Here is a 25,028-nt window from a genome sequence, read left to right on the forward strand (position 1 = left end):
AACTCTAAAGTATTAGTTTACTGAGGCGGCATTTTTCTTCTGAAGCCCAGGAGGAAAGTAGTACATTAAACAACATTATTTTATGAAATCAATTTATAGAGTATGGAGTCATGGAGACTTTAAGAATGAAGAACTGTAGCATTCAATTATATTCATTTGTAATTATAATACTTATCACCTTGTACAGACTTGCACTAGGCATTCTATCCTAATAATATACAGCCTTTCTGCTAAAACCCCAGAAAAAAATAGTTGTCCCCTTTACATTTATTCAGTGCAGCTAAGGTTTTGCCTGAGAGATTTGGTAAAATTCTATTGTGAATTGAAAATCTATTCTATATATAGCAAGTGTTATTACTTCTTACTCACTGTTGACTTTTGATCAGCTTAGACAGAAACCACTGTTGGGCAAGGAAGTCCAATGGTCCAGTTTATAAGAGTAGTGAATGACTCAGTACATCAGATAGCATGTACACATACACATGCACACACACATACACATGCACACATGTGCTAACAACCTACATCTTCATTGTATTCAATGAGAAAATTAAATGGATAATTCAGACACTGGGAGCGAAGCCTGCCCTGTATGGTACTTCCAGACATAACACTCAAATCATGTTTGCATTTATTACCTGAATATTTCAAATGAAAAATTGCCTCATTCTCTATCTCACTTATCTATTTCATGTGTTTTGTATTGGATATATTTTTTAAGAAGTAAACATATTTTTCAAAAAATGAGAGTACCTATTTTCCATTTATCTTAATCCTCATAATATGATAGTAAAAACTGAATAGAGTTTAACTTATACTGAAACCAATTTTCTGTCTACTGAATTACCTGGAATTTGTCCTAAAATGTCTTCACATCACATCTCTTGGTTTTCCTCTAAGTTTTTTCCTTAGAATATGGGAATTATGGGCCTCCCCGGTGGCGCAGCGGTTGAGCGCTCGGTTGCGAAGCTGCCCGCAGCTTCTGCAGCGCCTGTTCGATCCCTGGCTGCTCCCCGGCCACCAGAGGAGGGTCCCACATGGCGCGCAGACCTCTCCTGCTGCCCGCTGCTCCCCTCAGCAGTGTGCTTCGGTCCTTCTGCCTGCTCTGCTCCCTGCTCTGACTCTGGTGAATTCTCTCACCCTCCCACGCTTCTGACTGTACCCAGAGCTTGTATAAATAAATAAATAAATCTTTAAAAAAAAAAAGAATATGGGAATTATACTGTACCTACTTCTAGTATCATCTTAAAGATTAAGTGAGATTATTCATGAAAGTATGAGCTCAGTGCCTGATAAATAGCAATATTTGTTAAACAGATACAATTTTAAAAGAAAATAATTTGAAACTGTGACTTATTATGAGACTGAATTAGAATTCATTCAAGAGAATTTATTTTATTCAAAATATTTATTTTATTCAAAATACTGAAACTGTGACTTATTATGAGACTGAATTAGAATTCATTCAAGAGAATTTATTTTATTCAAAATATGTTTAATAGAAAATGTTGAAATAGAAGTCACAGATCTTAGAAAACTTTGATCACTAAAGACAAACTGTTTGCAAACCAGTTGCACTAACTGAAATATGTATGAGTGTAAACTGGTACAATAATAATAGCAGACACTTAGTTGTTATTGTATGTTAAATACTATCAAGAGACTGCTTCACATTATTTTTTTAATTCCTCATAATATCTCTTTAAGGTAAGATTTATTATCACTATTTTATAGATTAAGAATGTGAGATTACAGCAACTATAAATGTCCTCCTAATTTTATAGCAAAAAAATAGTGGAATCAGGATTTGAATCTTGATCCCTATGAATTCATAGCTCTGCACCTTTACCATGTTACCTCATCTGGATAGATTCTCAGGTATCCAAGTTTGCTTTGCACAGACAGATCTGAATAGGACCTTAAATTCATTGACCAGCCAGTCTTGCAAGGGTACTGTACAAAGGACTTCCTACATTCTGCTCAAATGAGAGTATATTCCTTCTCTCTAAACCCCTTTTAAACCCTTTTTAAAGATTTTGACTTGCTCACTCTCTAAAGATTGTATCCACTTAGAAACTTGCATCCAAATAAAAAGACACATACGAAATTAGAGAAGATATTTGCATATCATATATCTAATAAGGCGTTAATATCCCAAATATGTCAAGGACATACCCCTTGTATCATATTCAGTGTTGTAAATCAATGTTATATAATTAAAAAATAAAGTTCAACAATGAAAAAGCAAACAACCTGATTAAAAAATGGGCAGAAGATCTAAATAGACACTTCACTAAAGAAGACATATAATGGCTAACAGTTACATGAAAAGATGTTCATCATATCTTCTTATTAGGGAAATGCAAATCAGAATTACAATGAGATATCACTTCACACCTGTGAGAATGGCTATTATCCAAAAGGCAAGAAACAGCAAGTTTTGAAAAGGATGCAAAGAAAAAGGAATCTTTTTACTCCTTTGGTAGGAATATAAATTGGTGCAGCCATTATGGAAAAAAGCATGGAGAGTCCTCTAAACACTAGAAATACAAATTCCATACTATCCATACTACCCACTTCTGGGTATTTACTAAAAAATAGTTTTAAACATACTAATTGAAAGAGGTTTATGGACAACCCTCCACCTATTATCATTTCAGTATTATTTATAATAGCCAAGAGCTGAAAACAGCCAAAGTATCTATCAACAGATGACTGAGTAAAGATGTGATATATATACACAGTAGAACACTACTCAGATATTTTTAAAAAAGATGAAATTTTGCTATTTTCAGCAATATGGAGGGACATAGAGATTTATTATGCTTAGAAATATGTGAGAGGCAGAAGGACAAATACTGTGATTTCACTCATGTAGTACATAAACAAATTAAATCAAAAATAAAATTTTGCTGATGAACCTTATGTACTATATATAGATGTTGATTTTTAATAATGACTACAGGAAACTTAACATAATGTTAAAATGCAATATTACTTGCAGTGAAATTGAAACAGTAATCAAAACCCTTCCCAAAAACAAAAGCCCAGGACCAGATGGCTTCACAAGCGAATTCTACCAAACATTCAGAAATGAGCTTCAAAAAAATTTTTTTAAATTATGCTTTTCACCAAAAGAGAGGATTTTTGCCTGGCTATCCCATCAGAAATAGATATTATGAAAATAATAAGATTTCATTTTGTTTAGTTTCCAAATCAAAATTGTATTTGAAATAATGCTTTGAAACTTCCTTCACCTGACTGGAGATTCTTAACTGCCCTGAAAGACTGTCAGCCTTTCTCCAGACAGGTGACTCTTCAGATTATCCTAACCTTAACACCTCATCTAGAATATTCTCTCTTTACATTCTCTACCACATATGTTAAACACATGCACATATATATACACATACATGCACACACGTGTATAAAATGTAAATATATGTATGTAAATATATAGAGATTGTATTCATTTTATCAAAAGCAAAAATGTCATGGTACCATGACTTTATAAACAGAAAAATCTTGAACTACTAGCAGTAGAAAAGGCAATGCCTTAAGACACTTAAGAAGTATTTTGATAACAGGATGAGTTACCAAGATGTATGTCTTGGATAGCCGGGCTAAATGTCTCATTATGAGGTGCTTTGTATGATGGGTCTTTTCACCATAAAATCTGAAGCTTCTAGTCTTTGCAGTGGGATGAGACTGAACTGAGCAGATCCTTTGTTCCCTAACAGTTTTTGTATTTCTTTTCTGCTGGAAAATGAAATGACTATAATCTTTGAATTTTGATGTTCCCTTAAAAAAGACACGTTATGAGAAGACTGCAGCTTCAGGAAATGAAGGCAGATGCTGTTAGAGCTTTATGAAAGCACAGACAAGGCCGGTAGCTGTTGTGAATTATAATGAATTTTGTGGCATCCTGGTCCAGATGTAGCATTAATTCCTCAGAGACTCAGAAACTTATAGGCATTTAGTTTAAAAGTCACGGAATATTTTGTGAGCTTATTTGGCTTAGTTTCACCTAATTTTTCATTAAAATTCAGAATTAGCATTAATTTCAGAATTCCTCTTAAGTTTTTGTTGTTGTTGTTAAAGTTGAAATATCTATTTACATGTGAAAATTTTTTGTAGAAATTAAAACAATAAATGAGGAGGGAAAAGGACAACCCACCTTTATTCTAATCATGGGACATTTCCTTCCTGTAAAAATTATCAAGGTTTATTAAACAAATATGAGCTCTGTGAGGGAAAATATCTCTGAGAGAAAATATTTTTTACACAAAGAATCTTCCATATACTTGTATATTTCAGAAAATTCTGTGATGAATTAAATCATAGCCAAATCTGAACGTGGATTTGAAATTTTTATTCATAGAAAAATATTCATAGAAAAATGACTATATTCATAGAAAAAAATGACTACAAAGAAAAGTTTTGTCAACATACTAGTTGGCTTATTAAAGTGACAGGAATGGTACCTAAATTATCAGTGAAAACCTACCTTTATATGGAGTCTCTTATAATTGTCTTATCTGTAGGCAGTATGTTGATACAATATAGCACTAAAATAAGCAGAAACATGAGAAGGACAGAGGTAATAGAAGGACAGGAAAAGAAAAAGAAATTTGCTCACTCTGCAGTTGATTTTATTTCTTAATGGTTTCTTATTCCCTTCTAATGCCTTCCACTCGCACCCCAAGTAGAGCAGTTGGCAGAGAACACAACAGATGGATGACAAGCTCAACACATGCAGTGGATCTGGCACCCAGGCTCTTGACTTTTATTTGCTGAACAGTTAGCCAGATTTCAAGAACCTAGTCTGCTAATATTCTTATTTGGTTTAATGCACTATGAAAATCTAACACATAAATATTAAAATATTGCCACAAAAAAGATCACACAGTCTCTGTTTCTCTGCATAGTTAAGTGACTGTTTTATTGACATAGATTGTTGAATTTAAAGACGCACCTAGTTTTTTTGTAAAGACATTTATGACTTCAGATATTAGGGTTTTCTTAAAGTGGGTCTATCTAAAAGAGCTTTTAGACAGCCAAGTCAGGGGTAGCCATACCAGTGTAAGGTACTGAATGGACCTATTAGGAGTAGAAGATTTGAGAGGATAATCTCAGGCAATGGATATGTTTCTTCTGTATCACCATTTCTTCATTTTTCACAGATTACTAAATACAGAGCTCAAGACAAATTGCTTCTTTTTCATGAAGTCTTATTGGCCACCAGAAAGAATTAGAACCTGTTCAGTCTGCTCACACAGCATTTAATTTACATAACCAATATAATTTGGGCTCTGCCCCCAATATGAGCTCCTGGTGAACAAGGACGTGGTGTCTCTCTGATTTCCTATAACCCTGGCACTTGGCCCAGCATATGGCACCTGATTGGTTCTGGATGAATGTTTGTTGATCTGTTCAGAACTCAAGTGGACTTAGTCCAGAAATAGAAAAGAAAAAGAACAGAGACTGTTAAAAAAAAAAAAAAAAAAAAAAAAACCCTGTGCTGAAGAATGATCAGTAAAAAACCCCAAAGACAGTGATGCTTCAGTATGAATTTCCTGTACTTTTTGAAAAAGCATGCTTTGGGAGGAGAATCTCTTATTAACCCAACTGAGCTTACAGGTGTTTCTTCCTAGAAAGAAATATAATAGAGAAAATTGTAGGCAGCTTCAGAATTTGCTCCCCATTTTCTGTTAGAGAAACTATGCTCTCCCTTCTCTCGCACATAAATCTGGTTATCTTACACTCTCTTATTCCAAAGTAGGTTTGAAATCTCTTGATTTACTTACAACATTGCTAGGGCATGTTCTTTCTCCATATATTCATAACCACTTACCTCAGGGCTAAAGATAAGTAACCGATGACTTTAGAACATTTAAGTGCCAGTAGAAGTAATTGATATGGAGTAGAACTATAAATTACTCATCACGAGGAATACTTTGGACAGGAAATAGTTTGCAGTTAGTGGTATCTAACTGTCTTCAATTAGAAGATTACTGATGACACTGTCCTCTTTATGTCTTAAATCATCTTTCACTTGGTAGAATACTTGATTCATATAGTAATTACTAATCTTCAGATTTCAGTAGATGATTCACATTAACTGCCTTCTGTTTTTCTAGCACTTTTATGAAGTTTCAAGTTTGCTTATCAAGACTGTCTTACAGCTAGTTTCACAATGAAGTGAAAAGCCCAAACACTTGTTCTTAACAGATCTACTTTAAAAAATCACCACAATTACATATGAAACAAGATTGTGTGATGGGTTTTATAGCATTGGTCAAGGCTAAATATCCTAACTTTGCTACTTTGCTACATAATGGAAAGAAACAATGAGCTCTTTAAACCATTTCAAAATTATTTGTTTATGTTTGAATAACAGTATAATTTGATAAACTTGAAAAGGAATTTTAATATGTATTCCTTTTGAGAAAAAAACTTAGTATTTGAGGTTAACTACAAGCTCAATATATACATCAGTAATTTAGCTTTACAAAAAAAATTATATTAATAAAAATCCTAAATACTATTCAGAATAGATGTGTGTGTGTGTGTGTGTGTGTGTGTGAGAGAGAGAGAGAGAGAAAGAGAGTGAGACAATCCTATTGTCTGTTCTGTGGGAAAGACCAATTCTGCACTGAATTCTGAATGCTATATTTTAAAATACATTGCTGGACCACTGTGTGCCCATAAAATACATTAAAGAACTCTAAATGATCATTCAAACAATGATTGGTTTATTGAATAGAAAGGCTTCTTGATAATGACAAAAAGGGATGCAATTATAAGACCACTAAGATTTTTTCCCTCTTTGAAATAAGACCTATGAACTGATATTTGAATAAGATTAATTTGTTCAGTAATCACATAGAGAATTTTTCTTGGTTTGCTCTCTACAATACAAATTAAGTAGCAAAACTGCCCGGTTCTAAGAAACTTTCAGTAGGGTCAGTACCTAGACATGTTCTTTGGTAGAAGTAGTAGATGTAAATGTATGAAATTCTGCTTGTCCCTATAATTAAGAGCCCCAATCCTATTTTTTCCTAGATATGTGCACCTGCATATATTTGTGTGTGTGTATGTATGTATATTCAGGATATTGCTCTTGATACAATAGATGTTTAGTTCAGCTGCTGGTAACTACCCATATTTACATTACTGTGATTAAAATGTATATGGACCATACATTACCTTTACCTTTTGTACATTGGTTTTCTCTTCTTTGAAATGACCCACAAGACTAATAATAGAGTATCATTAATTTTATAACTAAAAATGTTTAAAATGGTCTTATCTTGAATATTAATGTGATCATATACCACATATTTTAATAGTTTGAAGTTTAAAAGTTTGAAGTTTTAAACACAATGCAGTATGTATTTTAACTTGTTAATTTATTTCTGAGAATGAAGTTCTAGAAAATAGAAGGGAAAACAATGTTCTTTCACTTAATTAAAAGGACTCATATTGGACAAGAAAACTGAAAAATATAGGAGGCATATATTTTATTTTTTGAAATATAGTTGATCACCAACAGTTTAAGAGATATGTAAAAGTTCAATTTCCAAAGACTGCAACTTGAGTAAATAAGGACTGCAATCTGAAATGTAGCAATTAAGTGATATACAAAATCAAAATCAGATTTGTAGTCAGTTGCCTGTTGGGTTGATTTTCATGCTAGAATTCTGGCATTCCATTTCAGATGTTTCTTTCAGTTATTTCTCTCAACATTCAACTTAAGTAAATTTTATCTTAATGAATATGAAATAATTAGTGGGAAAAAACTGATATATTTCCAAGTACAGGCTAAATTTATGCAGAAGATGATGTTTTGGAATTTGTGACTGACTGAAATAATAGGTGAAAATAAATATATCAATTAATTAAACATTTCAATATGGAAATAGTCTATGATAGTGTTTCATGCTTTTTTATTTAGGGGCCAGATGCCTAATTTTTTTTTTACATCATTGTTCATTTTTAAACAATATTTGCTTCCCCCCACCCCCTCAGGTGTAGTCCCCATAGAGATTCCTTCACCAATGCACCCGTGTGCCATCACTTCAGTCCCCTGTGCTCCTCCCTCCTTCCCTCTGATCCCTCTCCCTCCTCCTCCCCTGCAGGATGTCTCTGGTTTATAATTCTCTGTTTTTGCTTTGTTGTGTTTTGTACTGCTATTATTTTTTACACTGATGTTTAATTTGGTTCCCCTATATTCCTGCTATAAGTGAAACCATCTGATATTTTTCTTTTTCCTTCTGGCTTATTTCACTGAGCATAATTCCTTCTAGCTCCATCCATGTTGCTGCGAATGGCATGAGTTTATCTTTTTTGATTGTTAAATAATATTCCATTGTGTATACACACCGCATCTTCTTGATCCAGTCCAGATGCCTGACTTTTAAAAAAAGAATCAGCAATTTTATATATGCTGGACTTACATTTGGTAATAAGCAATTTTTGTTTGCCTATTTAATCTGCCTTCCTTTGGTCATATTGGTACTAGGTTTGTGAGCTATAAGCCAAGGGAGTGTGAATTCCTATTAAGTATTCCTTCAGACAACAAGTATTTCCTGCATAGTAAGAAAAGAGATTTATTCTAATGTCAGAGGAATCAGGAGAACTAATAATTTATTTTTCATGCCTAACTGCTTACTACCAGGAAATGTGCAGTGATAAAAAGGGAGTAAAATGAAATCCTTCAATCAGTCTTTCAGAAAGCTACCAGCTGACCCCAAAGTACACCTTAAGTTTTTTTTCTAAAAGCTTCTTAAAGAGGTTCCTTTGAATTCTGGAGTGGGTACTATAGATTATTCTGTGCAATTGAAGACATACTATGTATTACAGTAATAGCAGAGACAAGAATGTTTGAGCATGTGAGTTAGAGTTTCCCCTGCTTTATGTTACACATACTTGTTCATTTGCCAGTCTGTGCCTTGAATTTGTAACAGGAAAGGGACATAGGCCCTTTGATGAAAAAAAAAAAAAAAACACAAAACAAAAAAAACCTGCAATGAAATGTATATCCCTCAGAAACAAATTTTAGAAGTTATGTCCTATAACCAGTGGAAAACATTGATTGTAATTCTCTTTCAGTAATGAGCTAAAGAATGGAAAACTGTCACTACAGGAAGGAAGGACAGCAAGAATTTAGAAAAAAAGCAGCTAATGCCAGTCCACCCAGTAATTTTAGGCAACCATTGTTTCGTAGATAGAAGTCAAATTGACCCCAACTGCATGGTGCACCAGAGCTTTCAAACTGCAAGTCGGTGTGAATATAAAGAAGGGCTTATTATGTTGACATAAATTAGGTTTCAAATAAAGTCTTGACAGAAACATCATCCATTAATCTGTTAAACAAAATTTTGCTCTTTAAGATTTTCTTCTTTAGTTCTTATGCTAATTAATAAATCTCTTTCTTTGGAGTTAGAGGAGAAACAAATATGCTAATTTAACCCTCAGGCCAGAGAAATATGAAATGGTTCTAAAAGATTTCAAGTTTCTAAATAGGACATCTTTGGTAACTTTGAGAAAACCAGTGAGAAGTAAAAATAGGTTCCTCAATACTCATGTTGCAGACTGTAAGCTTCACTAATATCCAGGATAGCTCAAAAATCTGTTGTGTTATATGAAACAGACTCATTTTCTGTGAAAGTAATGTGTTGTCCATTGGGTTGTTTTCAAGTTTGGAATTATGTTTACAAAAGAAATGCCTACACAGAAAATAGCAGAGGGACTCCCCGGTGGTATAGCGGTTGAGCGCTGGGCTGCGAAGCTGCCTGCAGCCTCTGCAGCGCCTGTTCAATCCCTGGCCGCCAGGGAGAGGGTCCCACATGGCGCACAGACCTCTCCTGCTGTGCCTGCTGCTCCCCTCAGCAGTGTACTTCGTCAGTCTGCCTGTTCTGTTCCCCGCTCTGGCTCTGGTGAATTCTCTCACCCTCCTGCACTTCTTACTGTACCCAGTGCTTGTATAAATAAATAAATAAATATTTTTAAAAAAAAGTTCCACTTTAAAAAAAAAAAAGAAAATAGCAGAGACCAGTTCACACTGGCCATAGGAAAACATAACATTTCATAGCAAGAAGTATAAAACCTGTATCCATTAGAGAGAAACATCTTAATATCACTGCTTCAGTCTTTCAGTACCCAATTAACCGTGTGTCTGGGGAAATCCCAACCTCACATTTGCTAGAGGTGGGATTTTCATTACCAGTGCTTGGAACACATGGTTCATAGGAGTGGACTGTGAGCAGAGAGAAAAATACTGCTACTACTTTTCTTTCCAAAAAGTATTTTTGGCAGTGTATACTGTATCAGTGTACTTTACAGGATTACACACCATATCTTGTTATCGTGTATAATGTGTAACATGATATAAAACATTATATTGGACCAACTGATGAAAATAATTCTGCTCCTTTTGGACAAGTGGAAATACTTCTGTGATGAGTAACAGAAGCTCAATTTCCATAGACTCTCCCCTGGCATCAAATACTTAATGTGCTTTTACTATCCCTTCGTCATCCTTTGAAAGCTGATCAGAGAACCTAGAACCTAGGCATCCAGAGGGGGAGGAGAGGGGACAGTGTGAGAACAGGGTGGGGAGAGAGAGAGAGAGAGAGAAGATAGGGTGGAGGGCTGTAGGTGCCTTGGTGGTGGATATGCTTGGAGACTACACCTGAAGGGGGAGATTCTATGCTTCTAAAATGTTAACAACAACGTAAACTGGTGATACATGATCAAATTTTTATTTAAAATAATAGAGTTGTGTGATACCTGAGGTCTATAAATAAAATATTTTTTTAAATAGGAATATACTCATCGGATAGACAAGTACATTATATTTTTTTAATGCGTCAACATTCTATTACACTCAGCAACAAAGTTTTGTCTTAATGCTGAGTATAGTTTGTAATGATGGTAGTCATACTGTGGAGCACTACTGTAACTTAATCTAATCTAAGAAAAGCCTTAATCTTAAATAGTATGGGGCCTCCCCAGTGGCGCAGCGGTTGAGTGCTGGGTTGCGAGGCTGCCCACGGCCTCTGCGGTGCCAGTTCGATCCCCGGCTGCTCCCCGGCCACCGGAGGAGGGTCCCACATGGCGCGCAGACCTCTCCTGCCGCCCGCTGCTCCCCTCAGCAGTGTACTTCGGTCCTTCTGCCTGCTCTGCCTCCTGCTCTGGCTCTGGTGAATTCTCTCACCCTCCCGCGCTTCTGACTGTACCCAGTGCATGTATAAACAAACAAAAACAAACAAACAAACAAACAAATAAATAAATAAAAAAACCTGCCTCTATAAAAAAAAAAAAAAAAATCTTAAATAGTATGTGTGTATGTGTATAACCTTATATCTTTGGAACAATGACAGTTTACATCTAGAGAGAATATATTATTGCTGTTCTAAATTTTGAAAACATGATTTTTTATTTCATGTATTTGAATTTCCTTTAAATATTCTAAGAAATGATATGGAATTTCATTCTAGGTGAGCTTAAAAATGGCTGTTGCCTTGTAAATTAATTATAAACATTTGCTAGAAATTAAGCAGGTCAATAGAATTGTTAGTTTATTTTGAGCTGTATAAACCTATAAACTCAGGAGCCAAAGTCGGTTCCTCTAAACGAATATATTCCTGAGGCTCCACTGAGAATGTGCACATCCTCCCAGAAGTGTCTCATTCTAGCTGGGGTGTTTACAAACCATACTTGTCAAAGATGACCCATAAGTACCAGTATTGGAAACTGATAGATATCTGCTGAATACCTTTTCACTCAAGAGAGTAGCCAGATAAATTTAAAGAACTAAAAATTCTACCAAGTAATAATTTGAAATAAAATAGCATTTTGGTATGTCTTCAAAATTGATCCAAAAGCAGTCAATAGCATGAGCAAGGAAGTAAACATGTATATTTGTACTTTCCAATAGCTAGCTAGCTAGATAGAGCACCTTGTATTTTATTGATGCCTGAATACTTTGCTACACTTAGCAAGTTTTCTCTTTAGTATTTAAAGTTGGTCTGCTGTTTACAAACCAGACTTGTCAAAGAGATGACCCCACACACTGTGTGTATGTGTACCCCCCCCACACACACACTTCAGTTTTTAGACAAGAGATCACTTATAAGCCAGAATTAAATATTTTCTATGAGATTGTGTAGGGGGGGGTCATTGGGTTCAAGGAGCTAACTATGTAGGTTCAAATTCCAGTTCTGTCTCCTCCTGATTGTCTGATTACCTGTAATAAGATGGCCATATTAGTAGAACATACCTGATAGGTTTGTGGTGAGAACAGTCCCATAGAAAGCCTATGTTAGACTTTAATAATATGCCCAGAGGTTTGTAAAAGAAAAAATGAAATAAGGGATACTAAATAGCCACTTGGAAAAACATGGCCTGTTAAGTTAGAGAGACCTCAATTTGAATTTCAGGTAATGCCACTAGTTGGGTGACCGTGGACATGTTACTGAGCTTTCAGAGTCTTCATTTTCTTTCTTTCTTTTTAATAAATGGAAGTACTAATCCTGTAGTCGTGAGATGGATATATATCAAACCTTACACATATGGACATTAAGTATTAGGCTACTTTTTCCCCGCAAAATTAGAACTAACCATTTCTAACTTCATTTTTTAAGGCTAATAAAACTTATTCCATGTACTTTTTTTAGGGTGAAAGTGGTTTACATGGAGTTCCTGGCTTACCCGGTCAAAAGGTAAGGAATTTTTAATATTTCATGTAAGTTAAGAATTTTAACATCTTGAAAATTGAATTTTCATTTAATATAGTTAAATTTCAGAAAATGTATTTGATGAAACTGAACTCTCTGAAAGAGTCTTTTAGAAAGCCACTAACAAATTTTCCCAAAGATCCATGGAAGCCATCCAATCTTAAAGGAACAACTCTAAGAGAGAGATTTAGCAGAGATTTATCAACCCTCCTCTCAAGAAAATGGTGCTTTTTGATGGCGTGGGATTTTACATACTTGCTCTGGAAAGGTGTTCATTGGTGCAGAGCAACTATTGACTCAATTTGATTATTTCTTACTTACCTGCTTTTGTGTATATCCCAGATTGGTCTAAACATCATAATTAGAATGACAAAAGATATTACAATTAATCTTTTTAAAAATTCTCAAATGAGCATTTTGCATAAACTAGGCTGATTCTTTTTTTCTGTGCCTGATGTTTTTCCTTTACCAAGGTAAATTTACCAAGCTGAACTTCATTTGTACCATTTTACTGTTTAAGGGCTGCTTTGTTGTTCTGAGGGGTGTGATTGTATGTGACCAGCATTACTGGAAACACAGAGACTGGTCCATTCCAACTTCCTGGAGGGATGGGGAGCTACTTCAGGTGGGGCCAGCTGTCATAATACCACCAGCTAATCCCACCACAGGGGACAGCATTATTGATGCAACATTAGATGCCCACCAAAGCCCAGCATATCATTTCTGTGTTCTGGAGAAGTTTTGCAGGTCATAGCAACAAGATGTCGAAAGTTATTATTCATCTAGATTTTTCTCTAGAGCTATATGTTGCCATTAGAAAAGATATGCACTTATTTATATTTACAGATTTTGAAAACTCTTCCTTTACTTGGCTTGATAAAGAAAATCAGATTGAACTGGCAGCGATGACATGGCAAACTTGTGAATTTCTTCACAGCAGTTCCAGACAAAACCCATTGATACAGCATGTGCTGCATCTGCGAGTCGAGTTGCAAGCCAAGGGATGTGCAGATTTATCTGCTGGGAAATAGTTTTGGACTTTCCAGCAGCTGTTTGTGGTGGCTGCATCACGCTGACATTGTGGCTGGTGCACTGGGAGTATTTAGCAGCTTCGATGTCAGCTTGAATTAACAGATCAAGTTTAAATCTGTATATTAGAGAAAATGGTAGAGAAAAGAGAGACCATGCAGTCAGTGACAAATATATCCAGATATGAATCTATTTTCTTTCCTAGTATTTTTTGAGGGTAGATTAAACAAAAATAACTATGTAACAATATATGTGTGTATTTATACCTATATTTAATTACACATTATATATACATATGATAGACATACATAAACTACACATATCATAAAAAGCTGGCATTCCTTCTCACTTGGGATTTTTAACTATATCAAATATACAGAAAAAACATACAAAATATGAAGATAAGAAATTCTTCATCCCTTATCTCTGTGCACTCAAGAGCTGCGTACTGAGTGCTTCTTAAGGGACCCAACCCAACACTCACTTGCTGGCTGTGTTGTCATGAATGCCTGACATATAGAAGACATACACTGAATATTTGTTGGTTGTATGGATGAAATATCAGTACCACAACATCAGTGCAGAATTATGTGGGAAAATAAACTTGTCATATTAGAGAGGGTTTAGATGAAATAGGGGACTTCCACCTTTTTGGAATAAATACAGTAACTGAGAGCCAGCATCCATACAACCACCAATCCTCTTTCTGCCCCTAAAAGGCAGGAGATCTGGGTGTTGAAAAGCATGGTACTGGTGTCAAAGCCAGAGCTAGAAGTCTGTGGTTCAAACCCTAAGCTCATTCATACAAAACCCTCTCTGGAATGGCATTCCATTAAAGTCACATTGAAAAGGTGGTTTCTAATGGATCAAGTGAAATTAGTAGCAATATAATAAAGGCTAACAGTCTATACCATGTTTATGCATTTGATTCTCAAAACTCCTATGAGAAAGGTGCCATATATAGGGAAATTCATATTTAGGGAAATTAAACTATGTTAGAATTTAATGAAATTATATCTTATACCATAGAAAACTGCTCCTTCAATATTTAGGAATATTTAACTTTTGCATAAGTTAATATGACATTAAGAATGTTTTTTCTTACTAATTTTTCATTGCTTAAAATATAATTATTATTATAATAACTACTTGTATCAAAAGAAGTGTCCCTCTTATTATACCCATTGTTTTTCTCCTCAACAGGGAGAGCAAGGTTTGGAGGGCAGCAAAGGAGAAATCGGTGAAAAGGTAAATGTCTCTTTACATACTCATCTGTAAATTATATTCTTGAAAATATTTCAAAATGAAATACCTAACTTATTTTGTGCTTTTCATATGTCACTTAATTATTTTATAGAAATAATTTAAAATATTTGCTTGGATTAGTATAGACTTAATGTTGATGGTTGTCAGAACTTTCTGAGCTTGTTGGAATGGAGTTCTATCTAGGCATTTCTAGTTAAATATATCCCATTGATAAATAAATGACTTGTCACTTATTTAGCATTGTGTTTTTGTGTTAAAACATCAGTGTTGCACTGTGTTCAAGCACTCAAATAAGTGCTTAGTTTATATGTATGCCAAGATCAGGATCCAACAGAAAAGAGATAGCTCACTTGAAATAGTTTAAAAAGTTTAATACTGGAACAGTTTAAAAGTTATGCATGAGGTGTGGGTAAACTATAAGGATTGTGTAAATCCCCTATCAGGTTATAGTGAATTCCTTAAGCCTCACATGCTTTTTTGGTTCCCAGAGATAACTATATACAATAGAAAGGGCTGGCAGATAGGGACTGGGAGAAGTAGTTAACCCAATATTCAAACAATGATTGCTTTATAGATTTACAGATTTCTCCTGAAAATACAGATAAGGAAATACCTAGTCATCCAAATAGTCCCATCAGATAATCATTTGAGTCTTTCTGCATTCATGAGTCATTTCATTTTAAACAAAAATAACACATTTTCTTTGTTTTATAAAATGTTATAGTATTGGATGGCCAGAAGGAGGACTCAAAAGGGGAAGAGATAATCTCAAATTTGTTAATATTGCTTATAGTTAGTTTTTTTTCCAGTCAGTAATTAGTTATGTGCTTCTTCAAATGTGTTTATACAAAGAATGAGCATTCATTATAACTCTGAGACAAATTACACATGTTATAAGCTACTTGATAAATTTCCTCAGAGAACTGTGAGGGAGAAAAAAGGATAGCTATACAGTAATCATATAGTTGAGCTAATTCCACTAATTGATAACTGTTTTTTAGAAGTAGAGCTCTCTTCTTAAGAATCTTTGAATATTTTGCTTTAATATGACATCATTGCTTGACCAAGACTTTAAACAAATGCTTTATTTACACATATTCCTGTTTTAGTTAATGGTATTTTAACCTGTAGGAATAAGTGAGAATAAGAACAACAACAACAATAAAAACAAAAAACAGATATATAGTCTATAAAGTCATTATCTCACAAAATCTTAGTGGTCATTTTGATGTTTTATATACATTATTGGTATTGCTCGGTAATAGATTCTTACAGACTCTGAGGTGGAGAAAAAATTGCTTATTTGGCTTCAAAGATTTCCCTTGTAATTCCTCATATATATTTACTATTATCTTCAAATAGGCAATTTCAGTGTAAGGTGAAAATATTTATGGAGAATGATTGAAGTATCAGAAGGAAATAAAGTATCAAATAGTGAAAACAATACCTTGAATGAGAATTACAATGCAAATCATTGTCAGATGTAAGATTCATATAATAATCCTATGTTAAAAAATGACAATTTGCCTTATTGTTTACTATATTTCAGATATTTGAGTTTTTTCAGTACTTCATGCTGTGTATTATGATCTTTAATTGCTTGTATTTTTTCATAATCTAAATAGTTGAGCTTGTCCTTTTGTTTCTAGACTAGAAAGGTTTTTTCCAGATTAGTTAAACAAGAAAAGTGTATAAAGTATTCAATTTTGTGTGACACCAACATGAGATTCTTAGATTCTTTACAACATAATTTGTTTTCTGAAAAAAAGACTAATTTGAATGGAAGACTGAGTAATTATAGAAATAGCTACCCTTTTTAATTGCTCTGTTCTGGACTTTACTATGTTTAAAATTTGATTGCTTTTAATGACATAATTCACTGGTTACAAAATGAAATAGTGTAGGATGCTGCTGTTGTTCAGAGTTGTCATATATCAAATACACATGACTGCTGATCCATTGAGAAAAAATATATAATCTGTCAAAGAGAAAATACTGTGTGATGATTTTCAGGTGATACTGCTATAATCCAGTATATATCAAGTAGAGAAATCTATTTTTTATTATAGTTAGAAAACCTAGCTTTTAGGCAGCTTAACTCTTAAAACCCACTAAGTGTTTCCTCAACATATCAAACTGTCCTTAGTCCAGAGAAGAACCCATGAAACCTGAACAAGCGTACAGGATCTCACTTGAAATATATTCCTGAGTCTAAAGCAACTTAAAACAAGGTGGGTAGTTATTTATTACCTGAACAAACACAGTTCAACCCAATCAATCCTGAAGTGAAACTTATTTGAAGGGATGTTCTTTTCTTTCCAAAATTTGTTACTTATGCTGATAGAACTCTCCCAGAAAGCAGCTATTTTCATGTTTACCCTGCTCTAATTTATCATTTAGACATGTAGAATGATTTCATCCCACTGCTCCATTCCTGCCTGCCAAAGTCAGGTGAGCATCACTCAAAGAAAATCCTTTCACTTACAGGCTAGTTGGAGGTGGGAGGTGAGCCTGTAGTCTGACTGAGGAATGGTCAGGTCTATATTCTGACCTCTCTGTTTTTGAAGGAGGGGTCCTCGGAATTCCTTCTTTGTGGCATTTCCTTAGGTTCCTTTACTATTATTGTAGGTATTGTATGGGCTACTACCACTAGTGAACAAAATGAGATGACACCTCCAAACTGTCATTTGTTCTAGCATTAATGAAGCCAAACTCTTCCTATGTGACCAAAAGTAAATGCATGAACTAGCTTTAAACATCACTTTAGAAAAAGGTCAGTTTTTCTAACCTGATAAAACAAGGGCTCATTAGATGATTTTCATTCCTAAACTCTGGATCCAGGATTTTACATTAAGTCTTGGTAAAAATAAAATCATTACAAAGAAAAAGAAAAATACTGGATAGTCTCACTCATAGTAGGAATTTAGAAAACCTAAATAAGGGATCAGGAAAAAGGCTAATTATACTGAAGTAAAAATCAAAATCAACAAGCAGCTATAAACCAGAGACACACTACGGGGTCGGGGAGAAAGAGGGAGTAGGATCAAAACAAGGGGTGGGGGTGGGAATTGTATAGGGACTATAATCAAGATGGAAATGCATGCATTGTGCAAAAAATGAGAAATGATGTAAAAATATACAAAATAAAAAAATAAATAAAATAAAATAATTACAAAAAGAAGCAAATATAAGAATCTGCTTCATATAGCATTCAATATTTTTAAGTAACTGCTTCAAATCATGTAATTTAGTTTAATTTTTTAAAATGATCATCTTTCATGTTGTTATTCAAGCCCTGACTTACTTTTCCTGATATTTTTCCTATATTTTTGAGTTAAAATGTTAATTTTAATTTATTCAGGAATTGACATTGAAGTTAAGGTGGACACATATGCTAGCAAATTCTTATAAGTATCTAAGATGTTTAATCAAAGTGGAACTTTTCCATTTAAATTTCCATTTAATTAAAATGATCTGGTCTTGGAAAAAAACAATCAAGTGAACTTTCCCTCATGAACCATATGGCTGAAAGAGTTGTGGACAGTTTCCAGCATTTGACATGTTCTGTAGCTGAATATGTTTGTGGTTAAGCAGGTTCTGGCTTACTCTTTTTTATGGAGTAGTGGGTATTACCTGTCTTGATATCTTGATTATTAATCTTTTCTTCTACTCTGAGATAATAATAATGATAAACAAATAATGATAAACAAAACTAATAATGATAAACAAAACCACAAAACTAACAAATGCATTTAATTCTCTCAAAATAGGAAAACTGATTGTTCTAAATTTCCAGTGACTTGTGATTTTTATTGTCTTGTTACCAGTTTGTTATCTTGGTCCTGGAATACCATGTAATATTTATTTATTTAAATCAGAAAATTGTGTTAAGTATTTTATTACTCTGGCTTTATAGCCCTCGCAAATATTTTTACCTGACATATGTGACATATGCCACTGCAAAGACATCCCACTTGCCCCTGTTTTAGTTGGTTCATTTTGTCACATGTTAGTGTAGAATTTTGTGTAAAATGTGATATACAAATGAACATACACATGTACTTTAATACTCCAAAACTACCTGGGTTATTTGTAATCAAATCATGAATCAATTGTTTGTGTTTCTTCTATAAGCAATCAACATAAGTTAATATTCAGAAATAATTCAATTTTTCATAGGCTAGTCAAAAGAAAATTTATTTAGGCTTAGTATTGATTTTATGTGTGTGCAGTCTTTTGCTTTGGTGGTTGCTTTTGATGATAGAATAGGAGGAGTGAGAAATGTGTACTAGAAAATGGCCTTCCTCATCTATTTCATAGCTTAATCATTCATTTTGGTTTCTAGTCAAGTGGATGTTAAAGAGCAGTAGCACTGAATCAATTTATTGTTATTCTATTGTTTTTTTTTTGTTTTCAGTATTAAAAATGTATTAGCACCTGTGACCTATCATAGATAGTCTTGATACATAAATGCTAGGCTAATGATCATGATCAGTAGCATTTTGTTGACTTATTCCCATAGATTGATTTGTTTCATACTTAAAACAACCAAAGTTAAAAGTCAAAACTACCCTTATACTAGTGCAACAAATAAATGATTTTGCCTTCCAGTAAATAACTAAAATATTGATTTATCACATTAAATATCATGAGATTATAGTCAATCAGGCAATCAATAGTAGTTATTTGCTACTAGAAACAATTATGGATTTAAATAAATCAAGACGTTTTACACTGAAAAATATTTTCACATTACATTAGTCCATTTTTCATTCAGTTGCTATTGTGGTAGTTGAACATAGTACCTGAGCTGAGAATTTGAAAGGGTACCTGTGATATTATGATGATTTAAAACCTGTTAGAGAATGAGAAAAAGCCCAAGTTAGTAAGACCATATAATGTGTATAAACTATTCCTAGAACATTCTGGGGGCAGCATCTAGGTCATTTAGCAGAGAACACATATTCCTGGTTTCTGAAGTACCATTCCAACAAGAGGCTAGAATTGACAGTTCATTGTATAACAGGTGGTGACTTATCAGAGAACAAATGGCTTCTCACCCACTGAGTTTGCATGTTCCACTCTGTGACATGTTAGTTGACTGAATCTGGACATCATCCTGGCTTTATTTACCATAGTCTCCTTTTTTATAAAATAAATTCCTAGCATATGGGACTGTTGTAGGAGTTAAGTAAATACTTAATAAATTAAAGATGTTCAATAAATGTTCTATTCCCAATAATTAAAATATGAAAAAATAAAAAGACGATAACTTGAGAAAATAAAGTTGATATTTTTGCCTAATATTGCTTCCTAATTTTCTGTCTAAATAAACAAAAAAAACAAGAAGATATATTAGTTAGCTGCTGCTATACAATAAATTATCCAAAACTTAGTGACTAAAAACAACATTTATTTATTTGTCTCACGATTGTGTGGTTTAATAATTTAGTTTGAACTTCAGTGATTCTTCTCAGCTGATATTATCTAGGTTTGCTCTTATATCACTTCTCAGCTGGCAGATTGGTTGAGAGTAAGGGATCTAGGTTGCTCTCTGATAGAAAACATGTCTATTCCATATGGTTTCCAGTCCTCCAGCAGCTATTTTGGACTTGTCCTCAAGGCCAAGGCAAGGGTCCAAAGAGAGCAAGTAGAAGCATATAAGGCCTCTTGAGGTCACCAGATCAGAACTACCCTGTCATCCCCTCTACCACATTTTGTTGGCCAGATCAATCCCAAAACTAGCCCAGGTTCAAAGAGTAGAAAAATAGATGCCACTTCTATATGATGTAAGCTGCAAAGTTATATTACAAGGAGTATGGCTGCATGGAAGAGTGAAAAATGGGGATATGTTTATAATAAATTGAACACAAATTATGTAATTTAAAAATTTTAATATAATAGTTTAACCTTACTTCAGAACAAAAAATTGAGCAGATTTAGCAACTGTCTTCATTCTTTTCTTTCTCCCATGACTTGCAGAATAATTCTTAAAGTTATGTTTACATAGTGGAGCTTGGAGACTGTCAAAAGCTATTTTCATACTTAAAAATCATAGAGATGCTATATGAGTGATAGGAAAACATTAGAAATGAAATTTTTAATTAGAATGGGAATAAAACAATACAATGTATCAAATAATTAAACCAAGGAATGCCTTAATACTTTTACTTAGTCTCGCACTTAGTAATTTTAGCTAAAGTAAATCAGACTAAAACAACTGGAGAAAGCAGGTCAGAGTTGAAATGTATTCTCAGGATTTCACTTTTAATTGCCAAATTTTCTTGGCACTTATGCCAAATATTCAAAACTAATACAAGAATGTTGAATACTGTTATTATAAATATCACACTTTCCCATCAGCACTCCATAACAACTGTCAGCATGTCACCGTACTTCCTGTATATTCCCTCATGGTTCTCCTTGTCGAATCCCACTGAACATCTGTATGTTATGCAATTGTTTCATTTGCACTGGTAACATGTAAATGTTCTACAACTTTTAGGAAGGACTTACGTGTTTGATTTGACAGCTGACTTGAAAAATGAAGAGAACAGATGGAGTAGAATAATAACTATGATTTCAAAAATCACAGCAATTTATCTGTGGCCAATGCCAATTGGTATGGGAGTAATCATGCCAACTTTCAATTAGCCATGGTAGCAGGCAATTGAGAAGTGTAATGGTAACCCCACAGCCAGGCAAGAAGTTTAGTGTTAGTCATTGCTGATTGTGTGTCATTTTCTTGATTCTTTACAGTGTTGTGAATAACTCTAGAGTATGTGAAATATGTTTAATCCTCTGTTGTTACACCTTTAATAGTGCTTATAGAAAAATCAAATTATCACAAAGATAGTAACAATCCAAAATTGCAATATTTCGTTAGGATTAAATTGTCCTTTAAAGTATTGTTTATAATGATTATATAATGTTTGACTATATGAATGTATGGAATTTTATTTGACCTTCCCCTTGTTGCTAGATATTTAAATATTCCTAGTTGTTTTTGTAACTGTTGTTAGTTCATTTTAGTTAGTATATGTAATTCTTAATTATCATATTTAGGCAAGCATCCTTAAACATATCTTTAGTTCCTCTAAACTAGACTTTTGGAATTAGAATTATTGGGTTGATGAGTGAGGAAATTTTTAAGATTCTTGATATATATATTCAATTTACTTTCTTGGAGATGTTTTTCTGTTGGTTTACACATTCATGAGTAGTGATTGCATCCTTATTCAGGCATCACTACCTTTTAAGTATTTCATCTTTAAAATGTTTACCAATTTTTTAATCAATACACTTATTTCTTGTGTTTCTTTAACTGCATCACATTGAACATTTACACACGCACAACAGATTATAATCATATATAATATGTTGTAAATATTTTTGACATCCTACGTTTTATCTTTAATATTTGCTGTGGATTGATCTAAAGAAATTCTAAATTTCTTGTTTGGCGATTGAGTCTTCTCTGATTTCCTTAATTACTTTAATATTTTGACTCCTTTGCTTTCAAGAAGTTAGTTTAATATTCACTCATGTTTTTGTCTAGTTTTAAATTTTAACCGTTTTTGCACCTTAAACTTATTTTGATGACTATGGTAAAGTGAATACCAAACTCATCATTTTCCCCAATACTGTGTCTAATAATAATTTCCTTATATATGTCATGTTTCCTTATCATACACGAATTCTTTTTTTTTTAAAGATTATTTATTTATTTATACAAGCACTGGGTACAGTCAGAAGCATGGGAGGGTGAGAGAACCCACCAGAGCCAGAGCGGGGAACAGAACAGGCAGACTGACGAAATGCACTGCTGAGGGGAGCAGCAGGTGTGACGGGAGAGGTCTGCGTGCCATGTGGGACCCTCGCCAGTGTCCAGGAATCGAACCGGTGCTGCAGAGGGTGTGGGCAGCTTCACAGCCCAGCGCTCAACCTCTGTGCCACCAGGGGAGGCCCCATATATGAATTCTTAAATACTAAGATTATTTTAGGGATATATATGCTGTCTGTTAATTACTATAATTGAACTCACATTATTTTAATTTTTGTAATATATTTTAACCTCCAGAACTAGAAATTCAATTTTATTCCTCTTCTTTTTAAATATTTTTTGTCATACTTTTACTCACTTGTAAGTGATACTTTCTAGATGTTTAACTTTGCATAGATATCCACTCTAAAGTCAACTTTCTCACCTTTCAGCTGGGAATAATAATGATTTCTATTTTACTGATTTAGTTTAAACTTAGATATAATGCAAAGCATTCTCATTACGCCTGGCTGTAATATACTGAATAGCAATATGTTGAATTACAGAGTAATATGCTGAATAAGTGCTTGGGGGGGTTTTTTTTTCATTTGTTTATCTTGATAGTTTGGCTGGTTTTAAATTAAGTATACATGTTGATTTGAGATGCAGAATTGTGTGACTGAACTTTGAAGGAAATCTGAAACTAAAATGCCATGAAGAGCCTGCAGTGCTCTGCATTCTCTTTTCCTCTTTGGCTGCATGAGCTCTCTTCTCTGTGAAACTGCTCTGTTTTCTTGCTTGTCTTACAGTCTCACTGCATGCATGGTCACTGGTACACCCAGTTTTAAATGACTGCTTCAAAAAGCAGTCTCATCTCTCAATTTGCATCCTGTTGTAAGTCCATTCTTTTAACAAACTGATTACTAGGGCTCCAGATCCCATTTTGAGTACAGAGAACCTAATTGACCCACCGCTGGTCCATTCTTCTGTATCTGAAAGAACTTGCAGACAACTCATCCAACATACAGAGAGAGTACATGGTACTTTTAAGAAGGGAAATGGAGTGAGAAGAAAATGAAAGGCAGCCATAGGAATATGAGTACACCTGACACATGGGAAAACTCTAAATTTCTGTGTTTTTATTAAGTATGTCTGCTCAGTTTACTCAATTTTCTTGTTGAGTCTAATTGCTGATTTTAAATTCTATTAGTTTTTTTATTTGAAAGCAATGGGCCATATGATATAATCATAGTAAATACACAAAATGACTTTTGCTTCTTCATTCTAGCTGCTTTAATTTTCTTCATATTTCATGTCTTATGCAGATGGTGAGAGAGGCAAGATGGTAAATATAGGGTGACTGCTTAGAACTCCTCTACAGTAGTCAAGGATGAGATAAGTGATGTGGAGGAGATGGAGAAAAGTATGTAGATCTGAGATATAAATTTGGAGATAGCTTCAGTCAATTTTGGTAATTGGGGGTGAGAGAGAATATGTAGCATAGATTCTTATCATATTTCTATCCATTTAACATTGTAGGAGGAACACATTTGAACATGGCATCATGCCATGGATTTGAGGTGCATGTAAGGCATCTACTGAGACCTGAGGCTGGAGTTAAGGAAAAAAACTCTGTTGCAAATGGGGGCAAAGGTTAGGCACATAGTGATGGGAATGGATGAGACTGATATGTTGGAAGTAGAAGAAGGCTTGCAACTGTGAGTTGAGGATCTTAAATATACAGTTGAGTGGAGGAAGAAGAGTATGGAAAAGATGCATTCAGAAAAGTAAATGGAAAATCAGTAGAGTGTGTTGCTAAGTAGGAGAAAAAAGTGTTTAAGAAAGTGTTTAATATTTCATATGTTGTTAAGAAGTCAAATAAGGAAATAATATCCATTGCTGATGTTTATTGAATATTTACTACACATGAGCATGTTTTGTCCATGAGCTTATATAAATTACCTCACTTAATCCTCTCAACAATCCATTACTACATTGCTATTATTAACTCTGGTCAGTAGATTAGGGAACAGATGCATAAGGTGAATAATTAAAAAGGGCCAACAAGATGCTAATTCACTGCCTCCCTAGATGAGCATGTACATTGTCTTTATAAGTCATTGGTGCCACTAACAAGAATAATTTGGATGAATAATGAGGATAGAAGCCAAGTTGGAGTATGAGAGTAAAGGTGACAAAGTAAAGAGAACAGGCAGAAAGCTTTTTCA

General features: G+C 34.0%; 1 protein-coding gene across 1 annotated transcript in view; it reads left to right on the forward strand.

Moving 5' to 3' along the window:
* Window positions 1–25,028, forward strand: part of LOC119251459 (collagen alpha-1(XIX) chain) — a 268,629-nt gene that overhangs the window by 67,594 nt on the left and 176,007 nt on the right. Inside the window, exons 11-12 of the mRNA XM_054698153.1 lie at window positions 12,684–12,728; window positions 14,976–15,020. Coding sequence (XP_054554128.1) covers window positions 12,684–12,728; window positions 14,976–15,020 — 90 coding nt within the window. The remainder of the gene's footprint in view (window positions 1–12,683; window positions 12,729–14,975; window positions 15,021–25,028) is intronic.

This window comes from Talpa occidentalis, unplaced genomic scaffold, assembly GCF_014898055.3.
Source record: "Talpa occidentalis isolate TD23 unplaced genomic scaffold, MPIMG_talOcc4v2.1 talOcc4.2, whole genome shotgun sequence".
Lineage (NCBI taxonomy): Eukaryota > Metazoa > Chordata > Mammalia > Eulipotyphla > Talpidae > Talpa > Talpa occidentalis.